The sequence below is a fragment of the Hyperoodon ampullatus genome, assembly GCF_949752795.1.
Source record: "Hyperoodon ampullatus genome assembly, chromosome: 13".
Taxonomy (NCBI): Eukaryota; Metazoa; Chordata; class Mammalia; order Artiodactyla; family Ziphiidae; genus Hyperoodon; species Hyperoodon ampullatus.
In genome coordinates this window covers 35,513,570-35,540,554 of record NC_136926.1, presented here as the reverse complement: position 1 = coordinate 35,540,554, position 26,985 = coordinate 35,513,570, and the positions used below count along the sequence as shown (strand labels likewise).

The 26,985-nt window shown below is 40.8% G+C and overlaps 1 protein-coding gene and 1 pseudogene across 17 annotated transcripts in view; one reads left to right on the top strand and one right to left on the bottom strand.

Annotated features, from left to right (window-relative positions):
• DLGAP1 (DLG associated protein 1) overlaps nt 1-26,985 on the bottom strand; it is a gene marked incomplete at both ends in the record, with an annotated part of 320,951 nt that overhangs the window by 279,004 nt on the left and 14,962 nt on the right. For 3 of the 16 annotated variants that reach the window (XM_079717227.1, XM_079717228.1, XM_079717230.1), the window contains one exon: nt 5,620-5,670. The exons of the other annotated variants lie outside the window; for them this stretch is intronic. In XM_079717227.1, the coding sequence (XP_079573353.1) occupies nt 5,620-5,670 (51 nt within the window). Of the gene's footprint in view, nt 1-5,619; nt 5,671-26,985 lie in introns of those variants that run through there. 16 annotated transcript variants of the gene reach the window in all.
• LOC307061889 (cytochrome c oxidase assembly protein COX11, mitochondrial-like) lies at nt 11,933-25,590 on the top strand (annotated as a pseudogene). The gene is made up of 4 exons: nt 11,933-12,685; nt 22,172-22,314; nt 24,259-24,332; nt 25,409-25,590. The product of its transcript is annotated as a cytochrome c oxidase assembly protein COX11, mitochondrial-like (transcript).

Sequence of the window (26,985 nt, the reverse complement as noted above, 5' to 3'; positions counted from 1 at the left end):
TGCCCCCCCTAGCCCCCCATGCAGCAGCCTTTGTAATATCCCCTTTCTTACACTATCAGCTCATTTGGAGTCATCTTTCATTTCCTAAAATATCACCGCTGTATTAGTTTCCTGGGGCTGCTGTATCAAATTGTACACGTTTAGTGGCTTCAAACAACTCACATTTCTTCCCTTACAGTTCTGGAGGCCAGAAGTCTAAAGTTGGTTTCCTGGGCTGAAACCAAGGTATCAGCAGCCCTGAGCTCCCTCTGGAAGCTCTAGGGGATGGTCCATGTCCTTGCCTTGCCCATCTTTCCTCCACTTCAAAACTAGCAGCACAGCATCTTCAAATCTCTCTGTTTCCATGGTCACGTGGCCTTCCCCTGTGGTCAAGTCTCCCTCTGCTTCCCTCTTACAAGGACCCTTGTGATTCCATTGAGGGCTCACCCAGAGAATCCAGGATCATCTTCCCATCCCAAGATCCTTAGCTCAGTCCCACCTGCAAAGTCACATTCACCCTTTTCTAGGATGAGGATGGGCCATATTTGGAGCCATTTCTCCATAAACCCCATCCACCAACACTACCAACGTGGAACAGGACTTATTCTGAGCTGGGCGACAGTTTACGAGGTGGGCACCATTATTATCTCTGTTTTACAGATGAAGAAACAGGCACAGAAAGATAAACTGATGTCTCGAGGCCACATAGATAGAGAAACCGAGGTCCATCCACCTTAGAAGCGTGTGCTCCTCACACGATGCTGTACTATTGTCTCTCAGCTTTTGGGACCACGTGCATCCATGGGTTGGTTTGGATCACAAGGACCCTAAAGACAATCATGGTCAACACAACGTGGATCATTGTCCACAAGTTGTAGATGACCCTTTTCTAGCTGCACTTCTAGAGATCTCTCCCAAAGAGAGCACCGCTAATGAAGCGGTCGGGTGGTAACAGCAGCAATTTGCTTCCCCCTGAAAGGCCACTGGAAGCCCCCTGAGTGGTCTGACGTCAAGCTATGACGGATGAATGTTAGGTTCTAACTGAGCTCAGGCAAAAGTGCTGTGGAAAGAGTAATCACAGAGCAGGACCGGGAAAGAAATTCATGTTGAAAAGGACAATGGAAATAGAACCGAAACGTGAGGCCCAGCTACTCTCACCATGGAGAGAACAAGAAAGGCAGAAAAAGGCACTGAGGCTGGAGAAGAAAGAATACAGCACAAAGAAAGGTACTTTCAGGTTAACAATAAGGGAAGAATACACTCAGGGTGCACTAGGGGAGGTCAGAAAGCAAAGGAACAGGCAGGTGGTGAAAAATCAAGGATTTTTCTACCATCCACTCTTCATTTTTAAGATTAAAATTTTCTCTCACTCCAGGGCGGCAGTGGGCCACGTGGAGGATAGAAAGAGCTGGCTCCTGGAATCAAACAGACCAGGGGGCCCATTTGTTCATATTAGTGTTACTCATGGCAACTTGAGCCTCAGTCTTCTCATTTATAAAATGGGAATAAGCACGTGAAGATTAAAGAATTTACATGAATGGCTTTAGCACAGCTCTTTGCAGGAATGAGTAACATAAAGAATCATTGCATTTGGTTTCTGCAACCATATCAAAACGAAAGGTAATAAAGTTGTTAAGGAGTCCAAGTTTCTATTCATGCAGTCAGATAGAATTTTCTTTGGGCTCGTTTGTGGCCACACCGTGAATAAGAGACCAGATATCTACCTTCATGAAACTGAGTGGAATAGGCAACTCCATGTAAAACAGAAGGAGCATGATAAGGAAATAATGGATGTGATGAGAACTATGGGGAGAGACTGGACACAAACGTGGCCATTCAGAGAGGGCTTCTTGGAGGAAGTGTCATCTCAGCCAAGACTAAAAAGTTCACAAGGCATAAGTAGGGAAGAGAGGAGTTTGGGGTGAATGGATATGAGAAAGTTCAAAGTGCATCAGTGTGGATGAAATGCAGAGTGGACAGAGGGAGTGTTGAGAAATCAGGCTGTGAAGGATAAAGGTCCCCAAGTATGTCATGCCCTGTAAGTCATGGTAAGAAGTCTGGACTTTACCACTGGGAGTATGGAGGAACCATTGAAGGATGTAAAAGCAGAAGATTTACTGATTCTATCTGTATTTCAGAAATGTCATTTGGATGCTAGTATTGGGTTGGCCAAGATGTTCGCTCAGGTTTTTCCGTAACACCTTACGGCAAAATCCGAGCGATCTTTTTTGGCCAACCCAATGTATAGAATGAACTGGATTAAAGGAAACCTAGAGGCAGGAAGAACACTTAGGAGGAATTTATACTAATCTAGGTGAGGAACTATGGAGCTTCAACAAGGATAGTGGCAGAGGGGATGAAGAGAAGTGAATGGAAATAAAATCTGTAGGACTTGGTGATTTTCCCATCCATTCATTCATTCATCCAACCAATTCTTAGGAGTCTACCTTAGAGATGTAAGGGGAGGTAGAGGGGAAAATCAAGGTTTTCCCCTCTGTTTCTGGGCTGAAAAAATGGGTAGACAGTGGTCCTATTTACAGGACTAGGAAATGCAGGTTAAGAAGTCTTGTGGGGAAGATAGTGAGCCCAGTTTTAGAGATGTTGGCTTTTCAGTAATGCCTTTACTTTTTAAAAAATTTTTATTTATTTTTGGCTGCGTTGTGTTTTCGTTGCTGCGCGCGGGCATTCTCTAGTTGCTGTGAGTGGGGTCTACTCTTCCTTGCGGTGTGCAGGCTTCTCATTGTGGTGGCTTCTCTTGTTGTGGAGCACGGGCTCTAGGCACGCGGGCTTCAGTAGTTGTGGCACGTGGGCTCAGTAGTTGTGGCTCGTGGGCTCTAGAGCGCAAACTCAGTAGTTGTGGCGCACAGGCTTAGTTGCTCTGTGGCATGTGGGATCTTCCCGGACCAGGGCTTGAACCCATGTCCCCTGCATTGGCAGGCAGATTCTTAACCGCTGCACCACCAGGGAAGCCCACCTTTACTTTTATAATGCAGATACCCTCGGGTCCTCCAGCCTGTGTGCGTCAACGAGGTAACCTTAGCGATAATAAGCAAGTGTAGCGATGTTCCAGTCCCCTCTCATCTTTGCTCCTCCTCCACCTAATTCTGATTGTCCCCACAAATGGGCTTCACATGTATTTGGGAACAAATCTGTTTGCTGCCTTCTGCTCAAGCCTCCTCGCCGTGTGCCAAGAACTTGTTAGGATGGCGGGCCATCTGTGACCGCGCTGTTGCCTTGGTTACCACTGTCCTCCGTGGATGGCTGCTCCATGGTCTTTGCCACGTGTGTGTGTGTGTGTGTGTGTGTGAGTGTGTGTGTGTGTGTGTGTGTGAAGGGAAGGCAGAGGTGCTGCTTTCTCTAGATTTTCTCCATTAATTAACACAAAGAGTTAATGAGTTAGTCTGTAACACCTGCCTTCATCTGGCATCACTAAGAGTGCCTGGAAGGACTAGGAACTTTGCATCTCATGGTGAAGGGTGAGTGGGTTGACCACTGTAGACAAAAAGAATCACCAAAAGGATGCTGGTCAAAAACCCTGCATATTGAAATCATCGGGTTGGTTTTAGGTGGCAGTAGTGGATAAAAAGTCATGCTGGTATCAAAGTTTTCTTATTGTATGAATGACAGGAAATAGAAGACAACAACTTGGGGGTTATCAAAGTTTGCTTTCTAGTTTTTTCATTTCTTCCAACTTCAAATGGACACAGTGCAACCCATAGGCTCTGGATCAGTGATGCTGGGGAGAAGGGAAACGGGGGGAAATGTCAGAAATAAAGAAGCAATAAAAGTGCATGGGACAGTCAAGGATGGTCTGGAGTGATGAGGTCTGAGACGGAAAGGGGAGAAAGAGGAAAAGAAGACAAACACCTTTACAAACCCCAAGCAGTCCGCCATGTTTGAGCTTCCAACAGTCCTCCACCCAGAGAAAAGCCGTGAAATTGGACATATTTTAAAACCTTGAAGTATGAATAGGTAACATATGTTCTTAAAAATGAGCTGTGATAGGGGCTTCCCTGGTGGCGCAGTGGTTGAGAGTCCGCCTGCCGATGCAGGGGACACGGGTTCGTGCCCCGGTCCGGGGGGATCCCACATGCCGCGGAGCGGCTGGGCCCGTGAGCCATGGCCGCTGGGCCTGCGCGTCCAGAGCCTGTGCTCCGCAACGGGAGAGGCCACAGCAGTGAGAGGCCTGCGTACCACAAAAAAAAAAAAAAAAAAAAAAAGAGCTGTGATAGACTAAAATGCTACACTCCTACGTCTCACAGGTTTGCTAAATTAGAGGTTTTTCCAGAGAAATGCCTAAAATTTGTAGGTGGCACATGGGGGACATGTAAGTGGAACTAAGTCTTTAGCAGTGGCTGGACCTTGTGCTCAAACTTAGCATCCCTTTATGCTTCTAGGAAAAACAGATACTGTGAACAATTTAGAGGAGGGGAGAAGAAAAATTCTTCCTTTTCTATAAGAGTCTGATTGCAATGTTTAAAGATTTCCACAAAACAAAAATATCTGGTGTCACAGCTCATCTCCCACGCATAAAAACAAAATGGGAAAATTAGGTAGGAAAAGGAGAACCGTTTCCTTTCCATTTCTCCAAAATTTCCCACATACTTTGGCTGTTTTGAATAGATCTTCTGAAATATCTTTTGAGGTCACCTACTTTGAGAGAACAGAGTCTCTGATTTTCAGGTGACATAGCAATGAGCCCAGAAAACAGAAATCTTATTTTGCATTTTTGTCATTCTTATTGAAAAGAAAAGATGGTAATTTCTTCCCCGCCCCATCTTGCTAAGCTTTTGCTAGTCTCAGGGATTTGTGCTCTGATTTGACTAAAAGAAAAATCTCCGTGTTAAACTCTGAAAAGCTGGATCACAAAAAGAAATCCCAATCTCATAACTGTTTCATCACATTTTGTTTTTAAGATATAGTAGCCAAGGTAGCCATGAAAGTCTCACAGAGGTCTGATGGTTTTTTATGCCCTGAACTTCAGTGAACAAACAAGTACCTTTTCCACACGAACTGAAATCCTTGCAGCCACAGTAAATCAAGAAAGTAATAAGGAAAATGCACATTACCGGCATGCTGCTATTTTAAAAACAGTCTTACAAAATAAAACCCACCTAAACCGAAGCTGTGGAATAATTTTAGCAATTGAAAATTACTACCTTCTCTAGAATAACATGTACTTAGAAATGAAATGACTCAGAAACCAACACGAAGTATGTATTCTGCTTTCCTTGGAGCATATTCAACGTTTCATTTACAATATATCACGCTAAATACATACAGTCATCAGGGCTTATATCATTTTATCTGTCTTTGCTGCATCTATCTATTCTGCTCTTAAGCTAAATTCACTTTGCATTATACATGATAACAATATTATTTTACAGATGCCGTTCTTACTAAAAAGCTGGATTTCTCCCTCAGCCCCTCCAGTACCATAAGCAACCAAATCAAATGAAAAGGGCACACCGATGGGGGGTGGGTACTCTTTATGAAATTGTTCATCCCAAATTCGCAGACATCGTGAAACATGACATTAACTCCAGTATGTTAAAAGAAAAATTATGGATTAGCACAGAAAACAAACACAAAGAGACTATTTATCTTCTTTTCCATAGCCCAGAATTGCCATTAGCTTACCTTATTAGCTGAAATGCCAAACAGAATGTCTTTATGGAAAAGTAAGTTCATTATTCATCTCAGCTTTGATTTGGTCTAGCGCAGCTGAGAGCATTTAGCTTCTCCCTGTGATTTGCCGATGCAAAGTGGGTGAGTAAGGCAGTAAACACAGAACTTGGGAGGTGGGGAGCGGTTGGCCCGTGGCTCACAACTCTAGACCTGCAACTTTACAGTTTCTTTCATATGAAGATAGTTAACAAACTCAGATCTTATCACCGAAGAGATCTTATATACTTAGTGGAGATTTTTAAGCCCGTTCAGTAGGCAGGGCAGTTGCAATGATAATGTCCTGCCTATTCACGGTCCCAGCAAAATTACCTTGCTGTCTTTAGCTTGGTTTGATTTAGCTTGATTCTTGGACTATTGATTCACTTTGCAGCACCTTAGTGGATAATATATATTTCGTCAAGGAGAAATCCACGTGGGGGAGCGATCTCTGCAATTTTCTTTAAAAAGAAAACCTGCTTGTCTGACCAGTGAATGGAAAGATAGATGCATTTTACAATTTTGAAGATAAGTGTGCAGACACACACAACATTGTGTTGGATACAACATTCCAGTAGCTCCTACAGACGGAGACCCAGAAGCAAGATAGCAATAGATATCTGTCCTTAGGTCATCAAATTCTCTTTCAGAAAAAAAAGTCACATTCTTTAATAATCGATTAATTTTTTTCAAATGAATTAAACATGTTTTAGAAACCTTTGGGCAATGACTTCCATAGAAAACATCCTAAAAGAACCTTATTTAGTGAAAGTGTCTCATTTCCAAGATGGGCAAAGGAAGTGCTGCAGCTTCCTCTCTCAAGCGTTTTACTTCACAGAATCCGAGCAGTCTCATTTACTAAAATCCAGCTTTACCAAGTAAAATATGCAATCACAACAGCGAGACAAGTCTTGGATAATCAATAGACAAGGACAGTGTTACTGAGCAAAGCAATTTTAGCTTAAAGACTGTTAAAGCTTTCCTTGACTTTGTCAAGGAATCAAGCCCCCAGTTCTCCTCTCCTGAATTAATGACAGCATGGCTGCCTCTAATGAGAAATGATAAAGAAAAAGCAATAATGATTGATTTGCCTCAAAATGTTAAACAGAGTTACCATATGACTCAGCAATTCCATTCTTAGGCGTATACTCGGGAGAAATGAAAACACGTGTCCACACAAAAACTTGTACACAAATGTTCACAGCACCATTATTTACAATAGCCCCAAACAAAAAAGTGGAAACAGTCTTACAAGAGCCCAAACACAAAATTGGAAACAGTCTTAATGTTCATCAGCTGATGAATGGATGTAAAAATGTGATATAGCCATATAATGGAATATGATTTGGCATTAAAAATCAAGTATTGACACATGCTATACCATGGATGAATTTTTTTTTTTTTTTTTTTTTTTTTTTTGTGGTATGTGGGCCTCTCACTGTTGTGGCCTCTCCCGTTGCGGAGCACAGGCTCCGGACGCACAGGCCCAGCGGCCATGGCTCACGGGCCCAGCCGCTCCGCGGCATGTGGGATCTTCCCAGACCGGGGCACGAACCCGTTTCCCCTGCATCGGCAGGCGGACTCTCAACCACTGCGCCACCAGGGAAGCCCCCATGGATGAATTTTGAAAACAGCATGCTGATTGACAGAAGTCATCACAGAGTGTATGATCCCATTTATATGAAATGTCCAGAACAGGCAGAATCTATGGCGACAGAAAGTAGCTCGGTGGTTGCCCTAGGCTTGTGGGCCGTGTACTAGGAAGTGAATACAAATGGGTCTCTTACTGGAGTGATGAAAATGTTCTTATCTTAGATGGTGGTGATGTTTGCACAACTCTGTGAATACACTAAAACCACTGAATTGTATATTTTAAATAGATGAATTTTATGGTTTGCACATATCTTAATAAATGTTAATAAAATTATTAATTTGTCATAGAAATATTGTCATATAATGGTTGCAACTACAAGAATTTGTTATATATAATAAATTCTGTAAAAGGTAGATGGGGAGAGGTGGGGAAAGTGTAAAGATAACCCCAAACTTGGAAAATCCTTGAGGACTCATGGACTGTAGACCTACCTGAAGAACCATTTGTGCTGGTTTTTAATCATGGATAATTTTCCATAAGAAAAACCCCCCAAATCAGAGAGAGTGAGAGCAAGAGGAAGAAGATGAAGAAGAAGAGAAGAAAGAGGAAGGGAAATAAGGAGAAAGAGAGGAAGGGGGAGACTAGTTTTTTTTATTTATTTAACTTTTTATTTTATATTGGAGTATAGTTGGTTAACAAGGGGAGACTTGTTTTTGATTAGATAGCATGAAAGGACAGGTGATTCAAGAGGGAAAGTAGGATCCCAAACCTTAATTCTGATGATATAACAGCAAATGGTTGAGATGAGAATAAAAGAAGAAAGCCTTTAAAGACACCAAAAGAATTGAACAAGGAGGGTTTTGAAGTGCTCAAATTAAAGGAACTTGTTTCTAACAAGAGAGATGGGTTCACAATCAAGGAAGAATACATGTTAAGTGATGAGCATCTACAGGAATTGCACCAAGAGTGCTAAAACCCAGAATTCAATGAAGTTTGAATTAAAAAATAATAAAAGCGATAAAAAAAGCCAGGGACAGTAAAAAAAAGAAAAAGGCTTTTTGAAAGATATGAATTGGAACAAACAGAAGAACAAGGACAATCCTGAGACGTGGTCCAGATGGTGTAATGTGAACAGATGATGATGAAGGAGGAGAAAGGGGAGGAGGAGGACTAAACATCAAGCTCTCAAACGTTACCATTTTCTGTATCAAAGCAAAGGATCTGCAAATTGGAAAGGTTAGAAAAAGAAGCACAGTGAAGAGAAATCTGAATTCCAGGAAAACCTCTTGTATGCAGATGAATCATACATTTGTATTTTCAAAACTAAAAACAGTTACCATATGATCCAGCAATCCCACTCCTGGGCATAGATCTGGAGAAAACTATAATTTGAGAAGATACATATACCCCAATGTTCATAGCAGCACTATTTACAATAGCCAGGTCATGGAAGCAACTTAAATGTCCATTGACAGAGGAATGGATAAAGAAGATTTGGTGTATTTACGCAATGGAATATTACTCAGCCATAAAAAGAATAAAATAATGCCATTTATAGCAAGATGGATGGACCTAGAGATGATCATACTAAGTGAAGTAAGCCAGACAAAGACAAATATCATATGATATCACTTATATGTGGAATCTAAAAAGAAAAAAGATACAATTGAACTTATTTACAAAACAGAAATAGACCCACAGACATAGAAAACAAGCTTATGGTTACCAAAGGGGAAGGAGGAGGGAAAAATTAGGAGGTTGGGGTTAACGCATACATAGTACTATATATAAAATAGATAATCAACAAGGACCTACTGTACAGCACAGAGAGCTATACTCAAGATTTTGGAATAACCTATAAGGGAAAAGAATCTGAAAATGAATATATATATATATATATATATATATATATATATATATATATATATATATATATAACTGAATCACTGTGCTGAACACCTAAAACTAACATGACATTGTAAATCACCCATACCTCAAAAAAATTCTGTTTTCTCAAAAATAAATTTGTATTTTCATTCCAGATCTCCCATATGAACTTCAGGTACCTGACAACTTTACTTAGATTCTTTGACGCACTTCACATGCAGCACCTTCAAAATCAAACTCATTTTCTCCTCCCCCTTTCCTGCCCACACCCCACTGTAGCTCTTCTCGAACTCCCTACTTCAGTGAATGGAAACACCATCTTTTATGCAAGTCAGAGACATAGGTACCATTCCGGACACTTCCTTTTCCCTTGACATCGCCAAGTCCTATAGATTGGGAATCTCTGGAAACTATCCACCTGCCTCAACATCACTGTCACCATCCTAGTCCCAGTCACCATTTTCTTTCACCTGAGATGCTATACTTGTCTTCTAACTGGTTCTCCTTCTTTCATTTTATTTATCTTTTCACTTCCTCTAAAGGGATGTTTTCAGAAGGCAACGTGGATATCATCTCTCCCCACTCCTGCTGTTCTATGCACACAAACAAGGATATAAAGATTCAAATTTTAGACACTACCTCCAGGACCCTGACTGATAAGAGTCCTGCATATCTTCCCGGACTCATTTTGCACCACGTTGGTGACCTAACCACACTAGATTTATTTCTGACCCTTTTGTTTCTCCCTGCTTTGCCTGATTCCCCTGGCTCATTGTCTAATTGACTTTAAGTCTTCCTTCAGACCCAATCCCAGCCACTATTTCCTAGGGTGTGCTTCCCCCAACTTCTTAAGTCAGTCTGCTATCACAGTATCATAATCTCCTTTGTAGGTATTGAGCAAACTGATCACTTGGAATAGGCTTTTACTTACGAGTAGAGGGTTCAGAAGGTGCTTGGGCTGCTACACTCTTGGCATCTTTGAAGACACTTGCTTGGGTTGCTTCTTAGTTTTAAACTCACTGTGGAGAGACCTGCTTTCCCAGTGGTCACTCTTCTAACAGGGCAAGGACGAGGGACGGATTGTATGGAGGGAAGGCAGGGAATAAACATTTTTGGCTCAGGGACCCAGCAGTCTGATCTTAGGTGCAAGATGTTTAGGGTAGTGCTAAGAAATACTAGTTGCCCATCCCCTAGAATCTAAAGGGGCCCTAGTCCTATGGGAATTTGAAGTCAGCCACAGTTCCTGCCAGCAAAGAAAGGGACAACAAAGACTGCAGACAGGGAAGAGCTCCCAGCATAACTCAACAGTAGCCCTTGCCATGGTAGTAAATTTAAATTTATTTGTGTGATTGATTTGAGTAATGTTTATCTCCCCACAGATAATAGGAGCATGAGAGTAGGAACCAGGTCTGTTTCTGATCATCACTGAATCCTTTGCAACTACACAGGGCCTGGCAACAGTAGGCATTTAACAAATAGTTTTTGAATGAATCAATGAAAGAGCTCTTAAATTGGCAGGCTGTGGTGGGAGGGTACTGATAGCATAATTGCTACTAGTGAAATCATTTAAAGCATGTGTTCTATGTTGGGTGTCAGAACTTGTCTTCTTGTTTATAACATCTGACCATTTTATATCGTTCCCTTGTCATCACAGCTGTGATCTCACTACTGCGTGAAGATCCACTATTAAGCATTTTGCTTAGAAAATTAGCATGCAGGATGTTTTAAAATATCATAAGATTTATTAAGTTCATAAGTTAATTTTCCCAGTGAAGACATTTTCCTTTTTAAAGGAGGGCACACCTAAAAACAATCAACTTAAGTTGCTGTGCTCAGGCAAATTACATCTTTGTGTACACAAAGAGCTTTCGGTAGGACCCCAGAGTCAAGGTGGGTAATTAAAAACTGTCAAAGAAAATGTGATGGGGAAAGATGAAGATAAACAAGTCTTTTGAATCATCCAAAAGATAACAGCTTGATGGGCTTGAGTTTACAAAGCAGCAGCATCCTAGAACAGGCTGTTAAAAGGAAGATCTCTGAGCACCGGAAGAAGCAGCTTGGGTTTATGAAGAAGTAGTATGCTAGGCTGACTGTGTTTTACTTTTATTTTTGAAGATTAACTTGGTCGATGGGTATACATATAACCTGCACTTCCTTATGCAAAGTCATCTTTATAGAAAGAAAACAGGAGGAAAATATTTCTAAATGTTAACAGGACTGGTTTCCACTGAATTTTCTCACTTCTCTTCCTGGCAGCCATTCCAAACAACAAAAACAATAATACAACAAAACAAAGAGAATTACCCACACATCACATTTTCAGTAAAACCAGCAGAACATCCACAAACTCCCAAATCGGAGGAAAGGGATAGTAACGTGGCAGGTAAATGAGAGGTATGACGGGGACCTAGCTGTAGCAGAGCTCAGAAAGCTCTGCCAAATACACCCTCTGAAGTGAGGACCTCAGTCTGAGAGCACTGCACTGTGGAAAGGCAGGGACTAACGTAGGTGGTGGAGGGTGAATGGGCAAATCTCATTAAGGGCCAGAAAAATTCTTTCTAAAAATGACTGTATCATTTCTGTCCCCACGTGACTGGCAACCTGCGGGGTCATCCATGAAGTAACTGAGGGAGAAAAGAACTAGATTTTGTCTGAGAGTCAGAGTATGTGTGAGTACACAGATGCATCATACTATAAAAAAACAGTGTATAACTGTAGCAACAGCAAAGGAAGCCCTTGGTTCATGACTGCTTGAAAAAGGACTGCCTACCTTCTGATTCTCTTAAAAAAAAAAAACTTGATCAGGCCATGGGAGGGCTCTGGCGTCCGGGATGAAGGCGCGTAGCTCTCTGCGGGTGGCCCTGGAATCACCCTGGGAACAGGACCAGGGCTGCGGAGAGGGTAGAGCCTTGTCTCCGGTCGGGGAGGACCCGGACAGGGGGCGCCTAGAGGGAGCTGAGACGGCTCGGGACAGGGAGGCGCCCGAGGCTGGCGGTGCGGCCGCGGCGGCGGCCGAAGAGCACGAGCCCCCTCACGCGCGCACAGGACGAGGATTGAAGGCGGCGGAACAAGACACTCCTCACGAACGTGGCCGCGGCGGCCGTGGGCATGCTGGGGGCGTCCTGCGCCGCCATGCCCCTTTACCGGCTCTACTGCCAGACTACTGGACCTGGAGCAGGTCATGCATCAGACCAGACTGGAAACATGGTACCTGTTAAGGATCGCATCACTGAAGTCATCTTTAATGCAGATGTGCATGCAAGTCTCCAGTGGAACTTTAGACCTCAGCAAACAGAAATATACGTAGTGCCAGGGGAGACTGCCCTGGCGTTTTATAAAGCTAAGACTCCTACTGACAAACCAGTAAACGGAATTTCTACATACAATGTTGTACCATTTGAAGCTGGACAGTATTTCAATAAAATACGGTGCTTCTGTTTTGAAGAACAAGGGCTTAATCCACAAGAGGGAGTAGACGTGCCAGTATTTTTCTACATTGATCCTGAATTTGCTGAAGATCCAAGAATGGTGAATGTTGATCTCATCACTCTTTCTTATACTGTTTTTTGTTTTTTTGTTTTTTTTTTTTTTGCGGTAAGCGGGCCTCTCACTGTTGTGGCCTCTCCCGTTGCGGAGCACAGGCTCCGGACGCGCAGGTTCAGCGGCCATGGCTCACGGGCCTAGCCGCTCCGCGGTATGTGGGATCTTCCCGGACCGGGGCACGAACCCGCGTCCCCTGCATCCGCAGGCGGACTCTCAACCACTGCGCCACCAGGGAAGCCCAACAGTCACTATTTTAAAAGCTCAAAATGGAAGAAGAATCACTAAAGCCCTAACAGCTTGCCCAAAGATTACATTCTGATGTCAAATTTGACTGTATTTTTCCTTTAAGATCTAGGGCTATTTTACATTCAGAGTACTAAATAAGTACTTTGAAATTTCAGTACCATGAAATTTAAATAAAATGTATATCTAGTAGGCTTCTAGCATTTCTTGTGATAGTTCCAAGTCTCCGAATTTTAAAATGTAAGTGCGATTGTAAAGATTTACCGCCAGCAGAGTTCTTCTGAAAAAAGATGTATTAAACTGTTTGAATAGTAAAAAAAAAAAAAAACCCCAAAAAACTTGTTCAAATAAGAGTAACATAAAAGGAACATGCATGCAGGTCCTATAGGGAATATGGAAAACAGCAGCCATAAATTTCTTATAAATAATGAAAATGTACCGGGAAAATATGTTGCCACAAAGTTTAAAAGCATAACCCAAATTAGAAACAGTAATCCATGAAGCAATTACAGCTATAAAGGAAGATCACAAAGCAAAATTTTAAGAACTCGGGGAAAAAAGTGAGAAAACGAAGGTTGCTGGTAGACAGCTGGAGGATGTGAAATAGGAACTGGCAGAATTGAAGGAAAGGAAGGTAAATAAAGGGACACAAAAGACAAGAATGAAAAGAGCACAGAAATGGTGCAGAGATAAAAAGGATAAAGAAGGATTAGAGAAACAAGGCAATATAGCCAACATATGCGTAGCTGTGATTCGCAAAGAAAGTCAAACCAATGGAATAGAATAATTATCTTAAAATATAATGCAAGAGAGCTTTTCTGAAATAAAAAGTCTAAAATCTATTTAATGAAAAGGTAACCATTTTATCAGTGAGAAGTCATTCAGAATGGTCAATGTAAAGAAATGTCTCAGAAAAAGTTTTGAAAAGAATCCTTTAGGTGGTCAAGCAAAAAGATAAGATGAGGTTAAGGGAGAGAAAATGATGTGGACATTAGACTTACCTGCAGAAACATGTAACCTGAGTGCAGAACAGAGCAGCATCTACAAGAGATTGAGCTAAGAAAGCAGGAGCCAACGATTCTCTGTCTAGTTAAGCTCTTTCCAATGTAAAGACTCAAGTAAAAAGAGCTTTGGACATGCCAGAATTTGGGTACTGTTGCTCAAATGAACCTTTCTAGGGGAAAATCCTAGAGGATGGGCTGTAGACAGACATGAAACAGAAAATGTCAACAGAAAAATGTCATCAAAGAACCAGTGGCCAACACCCCCATGTTCATTACAGCACTGTTCACAATAGCCAAGACATGGAAGCAACCTAGGTGTCCACTGATGGATGAATGGATAAGGAAGATGTGGCATGCATATATATATATTTACTCAGCCATAAAAATAATGAAATATTGCCATTTGTGACATGGGTGGACCTTGAGGGCATTATGCTACGTGAAACAAGTCAGACAGAGAAAGACAAATACTGTATGATCTCACTTACATGTGGAATCGAAAAAAAAAAAAAACCTAGCTTATAGATACAGAGAACAGATTGATGGTTGCCAGAGGCGGTGGGTGGTGGTTGTGTGAAATGGTGAAGATGGTCAAAAGGTACAAACTTCGGGTTATAAAATAAATAAGTCCTGGGGTGTAATGTACAGCATGGTGATTATAGTTAATAATCCTGCACTCCATGTTTGAAAGTTGCTAAGAGAGTAGATCTTAAAAGTTCTCATCACAAGAAAAAATTTTTTTAACTGTGTATGGTGACAGATGTAAACTAGACTTACGGTGGTGATCATCTTTTTTTTTTTTTAAATTAAATTAAATTTATTTATTTTTCTACAGCAGGTTCTTATTAGTTATCTATTTTATACATATTAGTGTATACATGTCAATCCCAATCTCCCAATTCATCCCACCACCACCACCATCCCCCCCACCCCCGTTTTCCCCCCTTGGTGTCCATATGTTTGTTCTCCACATCTGTGTCTCTATTTCTGGTGGTGATCATTTTTGCAGTATATACAAATATTGAGTCATTATGTTGTATGCCTAAAACTAATATAACGTTATATGTCAGTTATACCTCAATAACAATAAAAAAGAACCAGTGGCCAAAATCTAGCTCAACACATTTTAGAAGAGGTAGATCATTTTCATGGATTTAAAAGGAATACCTTTATGATCTGATATGACATGAAGTTTCTGTAGCTATACATATGTAGGTATACTTTAAGAATTTTTTTCTATTACTAGTTTGTTTTACTTTTTTTCTAAATCCTTAATGGCTGTTGAATATTATAAAATGTCTTTTATGCGTATATTGAGATAGTCACGTGTGTTTTCTCCTTTAATCTCCTAGTTGCTGTGAATTATATGAATTTTTTTTTCTAATGCTAAGGCTTCCTTTCATTAGCAAGTAAATCCCGTCTGGTCATGTTATTTTACATTATTTATAATTAGTTAATTTTATTGAAATATTTATTAAGAATTTTTGCATCAGGTTCATGAGAGAAATTGCATTACAGTTTTCCTTTCTCAGACTGCCATCATCTAGTTAAGATTATACGAAATCCTAAAATGAACTGGGCATCTTTTCTTTGTTCAGATCTCTAGAAGAATTTTTATATGACAGGGATTAGATTTTTCTCGCTGGTTTCATGAAACTATTTGGGTCTGGTCTTTCTTTTTCTGAGTAAATGTTAAACAAATGTGTCAGTTTCTTAAACTGTTATGGATGAATTCAAGGTTCTTGTTTTCACTGAGTTTTGAATAATTTGTTTTTCTAAGAAATTATCCACTTAAGTTTTCAATATATTGGTATAAAATCTATTTCTGTTCTAGTCCTATGATAGATTTAATATCTACTGTAAATTTATCCCTGTTCCTGTCTTCATTCCTAATAGTGTTTATATTATGCTTTCTCTTTCTCTTTTTGGTGAGCTTATTCAGAGGTTTAGTGATATCAGTATTTTCAAAGAACAGCAATAACACAAAAATCTTTACAGTGATTATCTCTGGGTGATTTTGATTATCTGCTTTATTTTCTTATGTATTTTACAAAATTTTCCCAATAAATGTATATTGTGAACCTCCCCAATAATACCAGTAATAAAGTGATACACTTTTGAACAAAATTAAAAAATGTGGACTGAATAGGAGATTCACAACTAGTTGAATGGCTTTTCCTAGATGGTATATAAATAATTTCAGGAAAAACTGGAGAATGGTCTTTAGTGGTATGCATAAGCCTTTCTTTTTGGCCCTATTCTGAACAGTTTTTTAAATATCAACTTCCATGATTATATATTAGACACTATTATGAGATTTACAATATAATACATCTTGGGAAAATATTTAAAATACTGGATTTCAGATTTAGTATTTCTCCAGTTTTGACAGTGGAAGCATTCTTTCTGGTCGTCCAAATGGCACTTTTAGGTGGGTGAATTAGAAACAAGCTGTCCCTTCCTCAAGGCTCTACTGTCATTTTCTGGAAAATTATGGTAATAAATAAATAACTAAGATAACTACTAATATAAATGATGTTCTCTAGAATTAGACTGTGCACAATAGTAGGAGTGACCTTGGGCTAGAAAGACACATTTGTATTTATAAGATGATATTTAATAAAGATAAACATAATAGTCTACATTATGTTAAACCACCTAAGCGCATAGTACAAGGTAAGATGAACATGTCAAATTGATTTCATGTGAATGAATGGCTCACAGTTTTTATCTGAGTATGAGACAGGTTGGCATGGCTGCCAGACAAGCTGATACCTTGATAGAAGGAGGGTATTCATATCCAAAGACTTTCAAAGGGTGCTGTGAAATCCAAATTCAACTGAAATATTGTTCACAAAATAATATCATAAGTTAAGAGAGATGCTGCTTTTCTTGGAGCAAAATACAATTTGTCTGTTGTCAGCTAAAAGAGCTTGATGTCCTATTCTCAGAGAATTGCTGAAGGAACTAGGTCTTTTGAAGATAGAACAATGAAGACTTATGGGCGAACAATAGTTTTAATCAAACATTTGAAGGACTGCCTTGTAGAAGAAAAATTTGATTTATTTCACATAGCTCTAGATCCAAGTTAAAGAAAGAGAGTTGGGCTTGGACTCACGATAGAGAAGAATCTTCTAAGAAGGGTGTCAAGAATGGTAACTGCTTCTGGGGTGAAAATTCAGGGACCCTTTCTAGAGGTCATTTGGTAATGTGCAAAAAGCCTTACCATTTGGCATTCCCATTGGCCCAGCGAATCCAGGAATTTCTACTGAATAAGTAATTGGATGCTTCTTGAGGCATTTGTAACAGTGAAAGATTTGGATAGGTTACTAGGTAAATACAGGAAAAGAAAAAAAGAAATGTGAGGGAAGAAAAAACAAACAGAGCAGAATGGGGGCAAAGAGATTTAAGGAAACAGAATGAACTCAATGGAACAGAAACTACTGTTACAAGTACAGGGGTGGAAAGGAGCATGAGATATTATTAGAAAATCTCCAGTCAAAATAGGGTTGAATGCAGGCCACTGAGGCAATGGCCCAATTTTTTTGTTAATTAGATGAGAGAATTGTGATTTATTGCTAAAATAAAACTTAGATTGAGGATCTCTAGTGAAGTGAGGTCAACAAAAATAGCTAATAAATGGGAAATTACTTTAGTCATTTGCAAGTGAAGAAACCTATTATTAATGGGCATTAAATGGTTTGTAATGTAGAGAAAGGAAACAGATTCCTCTGGAGATTATTCACTATAATGCTGCATCAATAGAGGACTTCAGGATGTAATATACTGAGGAAATGCTGGCTTTGGAAGTGTGCGTTCCATGCTAGACCATAGTCCAAATGTTTGTGATTGTCTTCATCTGAAAACAACGGAAAGGGCAAACAAGTCTCTGCAGAATAATTATTCAAAATCAGAATTTTAAAATTATTTGAAGATACTAAGATTTACTTGCCCTTCTTTTTTTTTTAATTTAAGACGAGTGCATAATATTTGGGAATACTAACCAGAAAAAACTGTCCACATTTTATTGAAAAAAACATTTAAGGCATTATTCATAATGGTGAAAAATGTAAAAAAAATTCAAATGCGAAATAATTGAGAAATCAGTATTCTAACCATGGTGTGTTAGCATACTTTAATAGCCACAATATTTTTATTAAAATGCTAGACATTAAAAATAATAAGGATTTATTAAAGTGATAAGCATATATATGCATACTATGTATGTAGACAAAATGATACGTTATGATAATTATGAAACTACTGGCAAATTAAATAGTTACTTCTTAATTGCCAGACTCATTGATAGACTTTTCATTCCAGGTCTGACTCGACCCCTCTTTGGTAGTTGACCTTGTTCAACTTTTCCTATTTCTTGAAATCCTGATCTCCCTTTACTTCCACGCTGTTTTGATCTTGCTGACTCATTAGCATGGTTTTCCTTTGCTACCTGTCTGTGCTTAGATATCTGTGTAACCTAGGAAACTGGTCTGTGCTGCCTCACCTTCTAATATACATGTCCCAATGTGATCTCATTCACTCAAACTTTCCTCTACATTCTACGTGACAACTCCCAGCTAATCTTTCTCCAGCCCTGACAGCTTCCTGAACTCCAGACTCATAAATTCAGCTGCCTTCACTTCTCCATCTTCCTCACTTGAGGACTTTTGACCAACCTGGCACCTTAAAGATATGGTAGAAAGATACATTTACTTCTCTCCATCTTTATTGCTTCTAGCTTAGTCTGAACCACAATCATCTCTTGTCTGAATTATTGTAATATCCTCCTAAATAATATTCAGATAAGTGAAGGCTTGCCTATGGGACACCTTCAACTGGATATTCTATAGGCACATCAGATTCAAGATGTCTAGAACGAAATCATCTTTTCCATCCCAACTTATTTTTTCTCCCAGATTACCTATCTCAATTGGAGATACTGACATGCATCCAATTTTTCAAACCATAAATTGGTCTTCATTTCTACTCTTCTCTTTCCTGACAACCAAGTCATTCAACCTCCAAGCCTAGGCAATTCTATATATTTTAAACATGTTTTTTCCTTTTGAATGGGTAAAGAAGATGTGGTACATATATATAAGGGAATATTACTCAGCCATAAAAAGGAACGAAACTGGGTCATTTGTAGAGATGTGGATGGACCTAGAGTCTATCACACAGAGTGAAGTAAGCCAGAAAGAGAAAAACAAATACCGTATATTAACGCATATATGTGGAATCTAGAAAAATGGTACAGATGAACCTATTTGTAGGGCAGGAATAGAGACGTAGATGTAGAGAATGGACATGTGGACACGGGGGGGAAGGGGAGGGTGGGATGAACTGGGAGATTAGGTTTGACATAAATACACTACCATGTGTAAAATAGCTAGCTAGTGGGAACCTGCTGTATAGCACAGGGAGCTCAGCTCGGTGCTCTGTGATGACCTAGATGGGTGGGATGGGGGGTGGGGTGGGAGGGAGGTCCAAGAGGGAGGGGATATATGCATACATATAGCTGATTCACTTCATGGTACAGCAGAAACTAACACAACATTGTAAAGCATTTATACTCCAATAAAAATAAAAAATAAAAATTCTTACCATCAGCATCCCTCCTCTCTGCCACTATGGTAAGAAATCCTTGAGGATAGAAGTTGTATTTCTCAACTTTGTATGCCCAGTCTTTAACAGAGTGCCTGACATGTAGTTAGTGCTCACAAGTATTTGATTTAAAAATTATATTATGTACAAGAAAAGGCAAAAAAATGCATGCAACATGTTAATTGCAAATGTGTAAAATGTATGTATTTACATATAGATATTGGAAAGATGTCTTCAAGTGATATGAAGAATTGGCATTTTAGTGTAAGTTTAAGTGAATGTTAAACATTCTAAATTTTAAAAAAGCAGCAAATATATAACACATAGGCAAAGAGGAATCTAGACCCAATAGTTTAAAATAGTTTAAAATGGCTTAAAATAGACTAACATAGTTTAAATAGTCTGAATAGTCAAATAGTTTAAAATAATCTAACAAACACAGAAATTGATGCCCTTTTAGTCCATCTCCACATGAAAGAAGTCTCCAGGACCACTGAATGCGTACATTGATCTCATTTAGCTGATATGCTCTGGGCAGATGATTTCACACACTTTTCATACAAAGTCTCAAAAATGATTAGGTTAAAAAAACACATCACAGATGAGGTGGTAGATTCTGTGGCAGGTGCCATAATGGCTCGCCAAAGATGCCCACGTTTTAAGCCAGGGAAACTGTGACAATGTTACCTTACATGGCAAAAGGGACTTTGCAGAGGTGATTAAGTTAATGATTTTGAGATGGGAGATTATCCTGGATTGTCCAGATGAACCCAATGTGATTACAGGGGTCTTTGTAAGTGAAAGAGGGAGGCAGGAAAGTCAGAGAAGATGACGTGACCACAGAAGCAGAGATCAGAGTGATGTGACTGCCGGCTCCGAAGATGAAGGGGGAGCCAGGCGTCAAGGAGTACAGGCAGCCTCTAGAAGCTAGAAAATTGGCAAGAAAATGCATTTTCCCCTAGAGCCTCCAGAAGGGACACAGCCCTGCTGATATTATGATTTTAGCTCAGTGAGACCCGTTTCAGACTTCTGATCCCCAGAGCTGTAAGATAATAAATTTGTGTTTAAGCCACTAGATTTGCAGTTACTTGTTATAGCAGCAATAGGAAACGAGTACAGATGCTGTAGGATTTCACTTCCTCAAAAGCCTGACTAAATGAAATTGTGTCCTCCAGCGGTAACTTCTGCAACGTCTCTTAAATCTGCTGCCTTGTTTCAGTTCATGTTGGTACCACCATGTTTTCACACTTAATAGTAATAATAATAGCATTTATTGAGGGGGCTTCCCTGGTGGCTCAGTGGTTGAGAATCCGCCTGCTGATGCAGGGGACACAGGTTCGTGCCCCAGTCCGGGAGGATCCCACATGCCGCGGAGCGACTGAGCCCGTGCGCCACAACTACTGAGCCTGCACTCTAGAGCCCACGAGCCACAACTATTGAGACCACGTGCCACAACTACTGAAGCCCACGCACCTAGAGCCCGTGCTCTGCAACAAGAGAGGTCACCGCAATGAGAAGCCTGCGCAATGCAAAAAGAGTAGCCCCTGCTCTCCGCAACTAGAGAAAGCCCACACACAGCAATGAAGACCCAACACAGCCATAAATAAATAAATAAATAAATTCATTAAAGAAAAAGAAGAGGGGTGTTATGTCTATGTTATGTCTATGTTACCATAATAAAATAAAATTAAAAAGTCAAAGAAGAGTTTTCTCCTGGCTGAAGGCAGAAAAGGAAGTCAGAAAGATGTGGCAGAGAGAGTCAGAGGGATTCAAAGCACGATCAAAGGTTCAATACGACGTTTGTTGGCTTGCAGATGAAAGGACCTCAGTTGTACAGCCGCAGGGAACTGAATTCTGCTATCTGCCTAAATTCATTTGGAAGTAGAATCTTTCACAGAGCCTGCAGATGAGAGCCCAGCGCGGCTGATATCTTCATTTCAGCCTTGGAAGGCCTTGAGCACGCCACTCAGCTGAGCTAGACTGTGCCCAGACTTCTGATCCATGGAGATGTTTACCTTTCTAAACTCCTCTCCCACAAGACTCTGAATTGAGCTGGCTGGTGAAATAGCTACTATGATGTTGTGAATTCTATTTCTTCTTCTCTCCCTCTCTCTGGGCCTTTCCTCTCTCCTGCCTGTGATCCATCCATCCATCCATCCATCCATCCATCCATCAATCCACTCACCCACCCACCCACTTGCCTATTAATTCATCCATCCATCCACCCACTCACCTATCCACCCACCCATCCATCATCCATCCGTCCATCCATCCATCCAGCCATACGTAAATGGTGTTTGTTAGGTATTAAGTCAGGCATGGGAGATACAGAGCTAAATTACTGAGAGATTAGTAAAAATGGGCAAAAGCTAAGAGAAATCCCTACCAATATGCTTCCAAAGAAATGATACCAAAGCTTCAGAGACATAGTGTTTCAAATGCGGAAACCTTTCTTCTTTATCTTCCCTTACCTAAACCCCAGGTTGGAATTTTTCTTCCTATCAACCTCCATATTCCTTGTTCAGGTACCTTCATACTGCTTCTTACTTTGCCTTGTATTCTATGTATCTAACCACCCAGCGTCCCACTAGACTACAAACTCTCTAAGAGTACGAGCTATTTTACAAATCTTTGAATTCCCCTCTCCTCTCAGCTTCAGCCCTTGTACACAGCAGAACCTCACTTTTTGTTACTTGAATTGATTACTCAGGAAGAGCTCCTTTACGATAAATCCTATTACACCCTTTACTTTGTAACAGGATCTCCAAGTTCCAACACAGGATCTATCCATTTCAGGTAATAGGCATCCATAATAATAATTCTTTAAAAATGGCCCATTCCTCAAAGTATTCTAAGGTTGTAACCCAAAAGGCTTTTCTAATGAGATGTTACAAGGAAGAAGGAAAGTCATCAACTTTAAGTTTTTAAGGAAAAAGCTAATTTCAAAAATTGTTTTCTTGAAATATAGTTGGTTTACAATGTTGTGTTAGTTTCAGGTGTACAGTAAAGTGATTCAATTATATCTATCTATCTAGTCTTTTTTTACATTGTCTTCCACTATAGGTTATTACAAGATATTGAGTATTAGTTCCCTGTGCTATACACTAGGTCCTTATTGGTTATCAGTTTTACATATGGTAGTGTGTATATTTTAATCCCAAACTCTTAATTTATCCCTCTCCCCCTGTCCCCTTTGGTAACCATAAGTTTTCTTTCTATCTCTGTGAGTCTATTTCTGTCTTATAAATAAGTTCATTTGTATCCTTTTTTTAGATTCCACATATAAGAGATATCATGTATTTGTCTTTGTCTGGCTTACTTCACTTAATATGATCATCTCTAGGTCCATCCATGTTGCTGCAAATGGCATTATTTCCTTCTTTTTTTGTATATATGTACCACATCTTCTTTATCCATTCATCTGTGGATGGACATTTAGGTTGCTTCCATGTCTTGGCTATTGTAAATAGTGCTGCAATGAACATTGGGGTGTGTGTATCTTTTTGAATTATGTTTTTCTCCAGATATATGCCCAGGAGTGGGATTGCTGGATCATCTGGGGAAAAAGCTACCTAATTTTAAGGATATCATAATTTAAACTTGTTAGTAGCCCTTTACGTCTTTTGGGGACATGCTAAAAGCTAAGGACTTTTCTTCAGAGCAGGATGAACACAAACAACCCCCTCCTTAATGTGTTAAATTCAGGAGTTCACAACCCCCTAGAGTCCATTCTTGGGGACTACATGTCCTATCTGTCCACAGTCGCAGGCTAAGAGCACTTGAATTAGGTGGATAGGTGTGCCCTGTCTTCCTGCATCTGAGTTCTCCTCCACCCCATCCAATGGTCTTCTCAAGGTAGGATTACTTCCAAAGTCAGTCAGATATGCAAGCTTGTCACTTCTGCTTCCGGGCAGCCCCGGCACTATAAGTAACCTTCCCGAGATGCTCCAGGCCTGGAAACCCTCTTCCTCTGAGGGTCTGTATTAGGGAGCCCTGGCTTGTAAGCTTTTCTAGAAAGGCCTTTTCTGGAAAGCAAGCTTTCCAACTGGCCTGCCACCAGTGGCATTTTTCTGGCTTGTGGGGCTGAAGCAATCTCTTTCTAGGCCTCAAAGTTGGCCAAAGAACACTTGGTTTCAGAGAACAACATAAGCGAATACGGCTTTTGACGTTTGGAAAGTAAACAAATGTAGCCAGACAGCATGGTTTTGGTAATACTGGTTATGTTAAAACAGAAGACTACAACGTACGTGCTGGTTATTATTCCATGAGATTACTGCCTCTTATCTAAGCAGGTGACTCTTCTTTCCAACTCAGAGTGGTGTGCTAAGTCTCTCTTTGACACCCATTCATTGGTACATTGATTTTTTTCATGGGCAGCAGGAAGGTGCCCACTCTTCTCAGTGAACAGGGCTGAAGTAAACACTGCCCCCAATAACCCTTAGTGAATACTCCAAGGGCCTCTCTAGAAAGCTCTTGCCATTTGATCAAAGGCAGGAGAAGGTGAGGGATGCAGGAGTGCCTCAGGTAACCTGCAAATGGTACCTGTTGTCAGGGGAAGGGGTCCTGTCTGATTGGCACCAGCCGTGCAGCTGGCTGTAGCAGATAACACCATGCATCGCCAACTTCTGAATCCATTGGCACCCAGCGGCAGCTCCCAGAGGTGCCACAACATTGTAATTTACAAATCAATGTGAGTAGGAGAAAATTTTGGCAGCCCTCTTTCATAAATGAGAATCACAGGTGCGGAGAGCTTCGGCCCAAAGCTCAGAGTGTGAATGGAAGTGCTGTGCTGGGTACTGCCTGGGCAGCACATGGTTAGTCAGGTACAAAAGGCAGAGTGGGAGCCGAGCAGGCTCCTTGGAGGGGCCAGCGCCAGGGCGGATGGGAAGAGCCAGGGAAACACTGCGCGTTCTGCGCCCAGAGCAAGGCCCCGGGCATGGAAAGTACTGATAAATGGTGGGTGAGAATCTGGGCAAAATCCCAGGCTAGTTCTTGTGTTTCTAGTCAAAAATTAGTTGTGCTTTTTGAACACTAGGTACTTTAAAGAATTTACTCTTCACAATAACTCGGCAAGATACTTTTCTAAAGGAAGAACTAGAAGATATGAGTGGTGAAGTGGTTTATTTGATGCCATGTCGTGAGTAGGTGGTGGAAAACAGGCACTCCCACGTCAGCCCTCACTCTCACCGGGGCACCGCCTGGTTCTGACACCTCTGAGCGCTGGGACATCACAACACGATGTTACCTTCTTGGGGCAAAGCCCAAATCTAGTAGAACTCAATATATTAAAATAGACAAGAAGCAACTAGAACCACGCAGTCCAATAGAGCTTTCTGTAGTGATGGGCAGGTTTTATATCTTTGTTGTTCAATATGGTAAACACCAGTCACATGTGACTACTGAGCACTAGAAATGTGGCTATGGTGACCGAGGGGCTGAATCTTTCCTCTTATTTAACTTTAATTAATGTAAATTTAAATAGCCACACGTGGGTGGTGGCTACCATATTGCACAGCACTATGTGCTGAGACTATTTGATTTGAAAGGAACCCTGGGGGCCACCTGCCCTCATTTCCCCAAATAGGGAAATTTCCTTCGCTCTGTCCCTGACATGTTCAGCCAGCCTCTCGTTACATATTTTTAATAACGAGAAGGTCTTCACCTTACTTGGGATCTGATGCCTTTGTTAGGAAATATCTTCCTACCTAACAGTTGCCCCCTCAGGGGTATGAGCTGGGGATACAGTTGCGTTTTGGTGTGATAAACCCATCTGTTATTCCCTGGGGTTATCTCCCGATTTGCTGTCCCTCTGCTCTTGTGCCTGTGAACTACTGGTGCCCCAGCGGCATCTCAGTTCCCTGGGGGCACAGTGTGGTGCTGTTCCCCACAGAATCCAGGCGGTCCCATCCTACCGGCCTGCTGCTGGATGAGCACACGATGCTATGTGAACGCAAGGATGGTTTCCCCACAGCAGGTTTGCTGTCTGCCCAGATTTCTTCTCAGGGCCTGGGCAGCCCCACTGCCTCCGGGGCCAGAAGCCTGGTTGTCAGGCTCAGCCTGGCTGTTGTCTGATGCCTCCCATGTCCTTCTGGGGTGTTTGGCCCTGCTCTTTCTCATCCTCACCATTGCTTGTCCTTAGAGATGCTGCACAGAGAGTTAAACTGTTTGTGCTTGGCCTCCAGACTAGACCGTATCCTCCATCTTTGGGAAACTTGAGTGTTTTAGAAAAAAAATATTCCATATCATCTTATCAACTAGAGACTCAATCCTGTCCTCCATTTACTTACTCTCTCCAGCTGGGTGGTCATTACCCCGTCTGTTCTGTTCCTTTCCCCACACTGGTCTTTCCCTTTCCCACTTTTATGTAGTCACCTCTCCCAGAGTTCAGTGTGGGTCAAACAGGTGCTAAATAAATCTTGGTTGAATGAAAGATGTTGAGAAGGCTGTCCTTGTAAATGATTTAACAGAATTTTTCATTATACACTCACGATCTAGATAACGCGAAGAGACTACATATTATGACAGTTGGGTGAAATCATCGCTGGTTGACTCTAAGAAATACAGTGTTCAAAAGCATCAATGAGATGAAACTGGCATGGTTTAATTTTAGTGAACTCTTTCATTTCTTAGTTACTTACATGTCCCTGTGAAGTGAATAATTAACATTTCCTTCTTATGCATGGGGATATTTTATAAAATATTGAACCAAGAGAAAGTGGAGGCTGTGGAAACATTAAGACTGTATCCATTACTTTAAACGAACTTCATCTGGGCTTAAGCAAAGGGGGAGGGCATTAAATAAGGGCTTGCTAGAACACTGAATTCTCTGTGATGAGATACATGTACATGAGGAAACGTCCAAAATGAGCTGAAAAGTAGGATACTAAGGACTCCACGACTTCCAAATTCATAACTGAGTATGGCACCTTTAATCCTGATGGATTACAAAAGCCTGAGTGTTCTGTGTTATCTATTATAGAAATTTAGTTTAAGCTCTGCTAACATTCCCTAACAGCACTATTTATTGGATATCTGTAGCCCCCGGCCACCTTCAACTGATACACATGAGTTCTCTGCACTGGGTATTAATTACATGGCTTACTTGATTCTGTTATATAAGTAATTAAGAAGCATTCTAAAGGGTGACCTTTAAGGAAACATATCTTTTCCTTTGGACCTGTGATAATTTTAACAAATAGTAAGGTTTGTGAACTTCCCAAATATTTAGTTAACAATTTGGGGTGTGTGGAGCTCATGCACCCAGCAGACTTCTGGCTCAAAACATGCCTTGGAGATAACTATCTGGTCTCCCCGAAGGACAAAAGTATAAAGTCACACTGTTATAGAGAAATTGGGTTTGGGGATTCCTCGTTTCCTTCCTCACCATTTCACGAAGTTAATTCTTGTAGAAGAAAACATCCCCAAATTAATACAAGCAAAGGATATTAAATGGGCAGACAGTTCTAA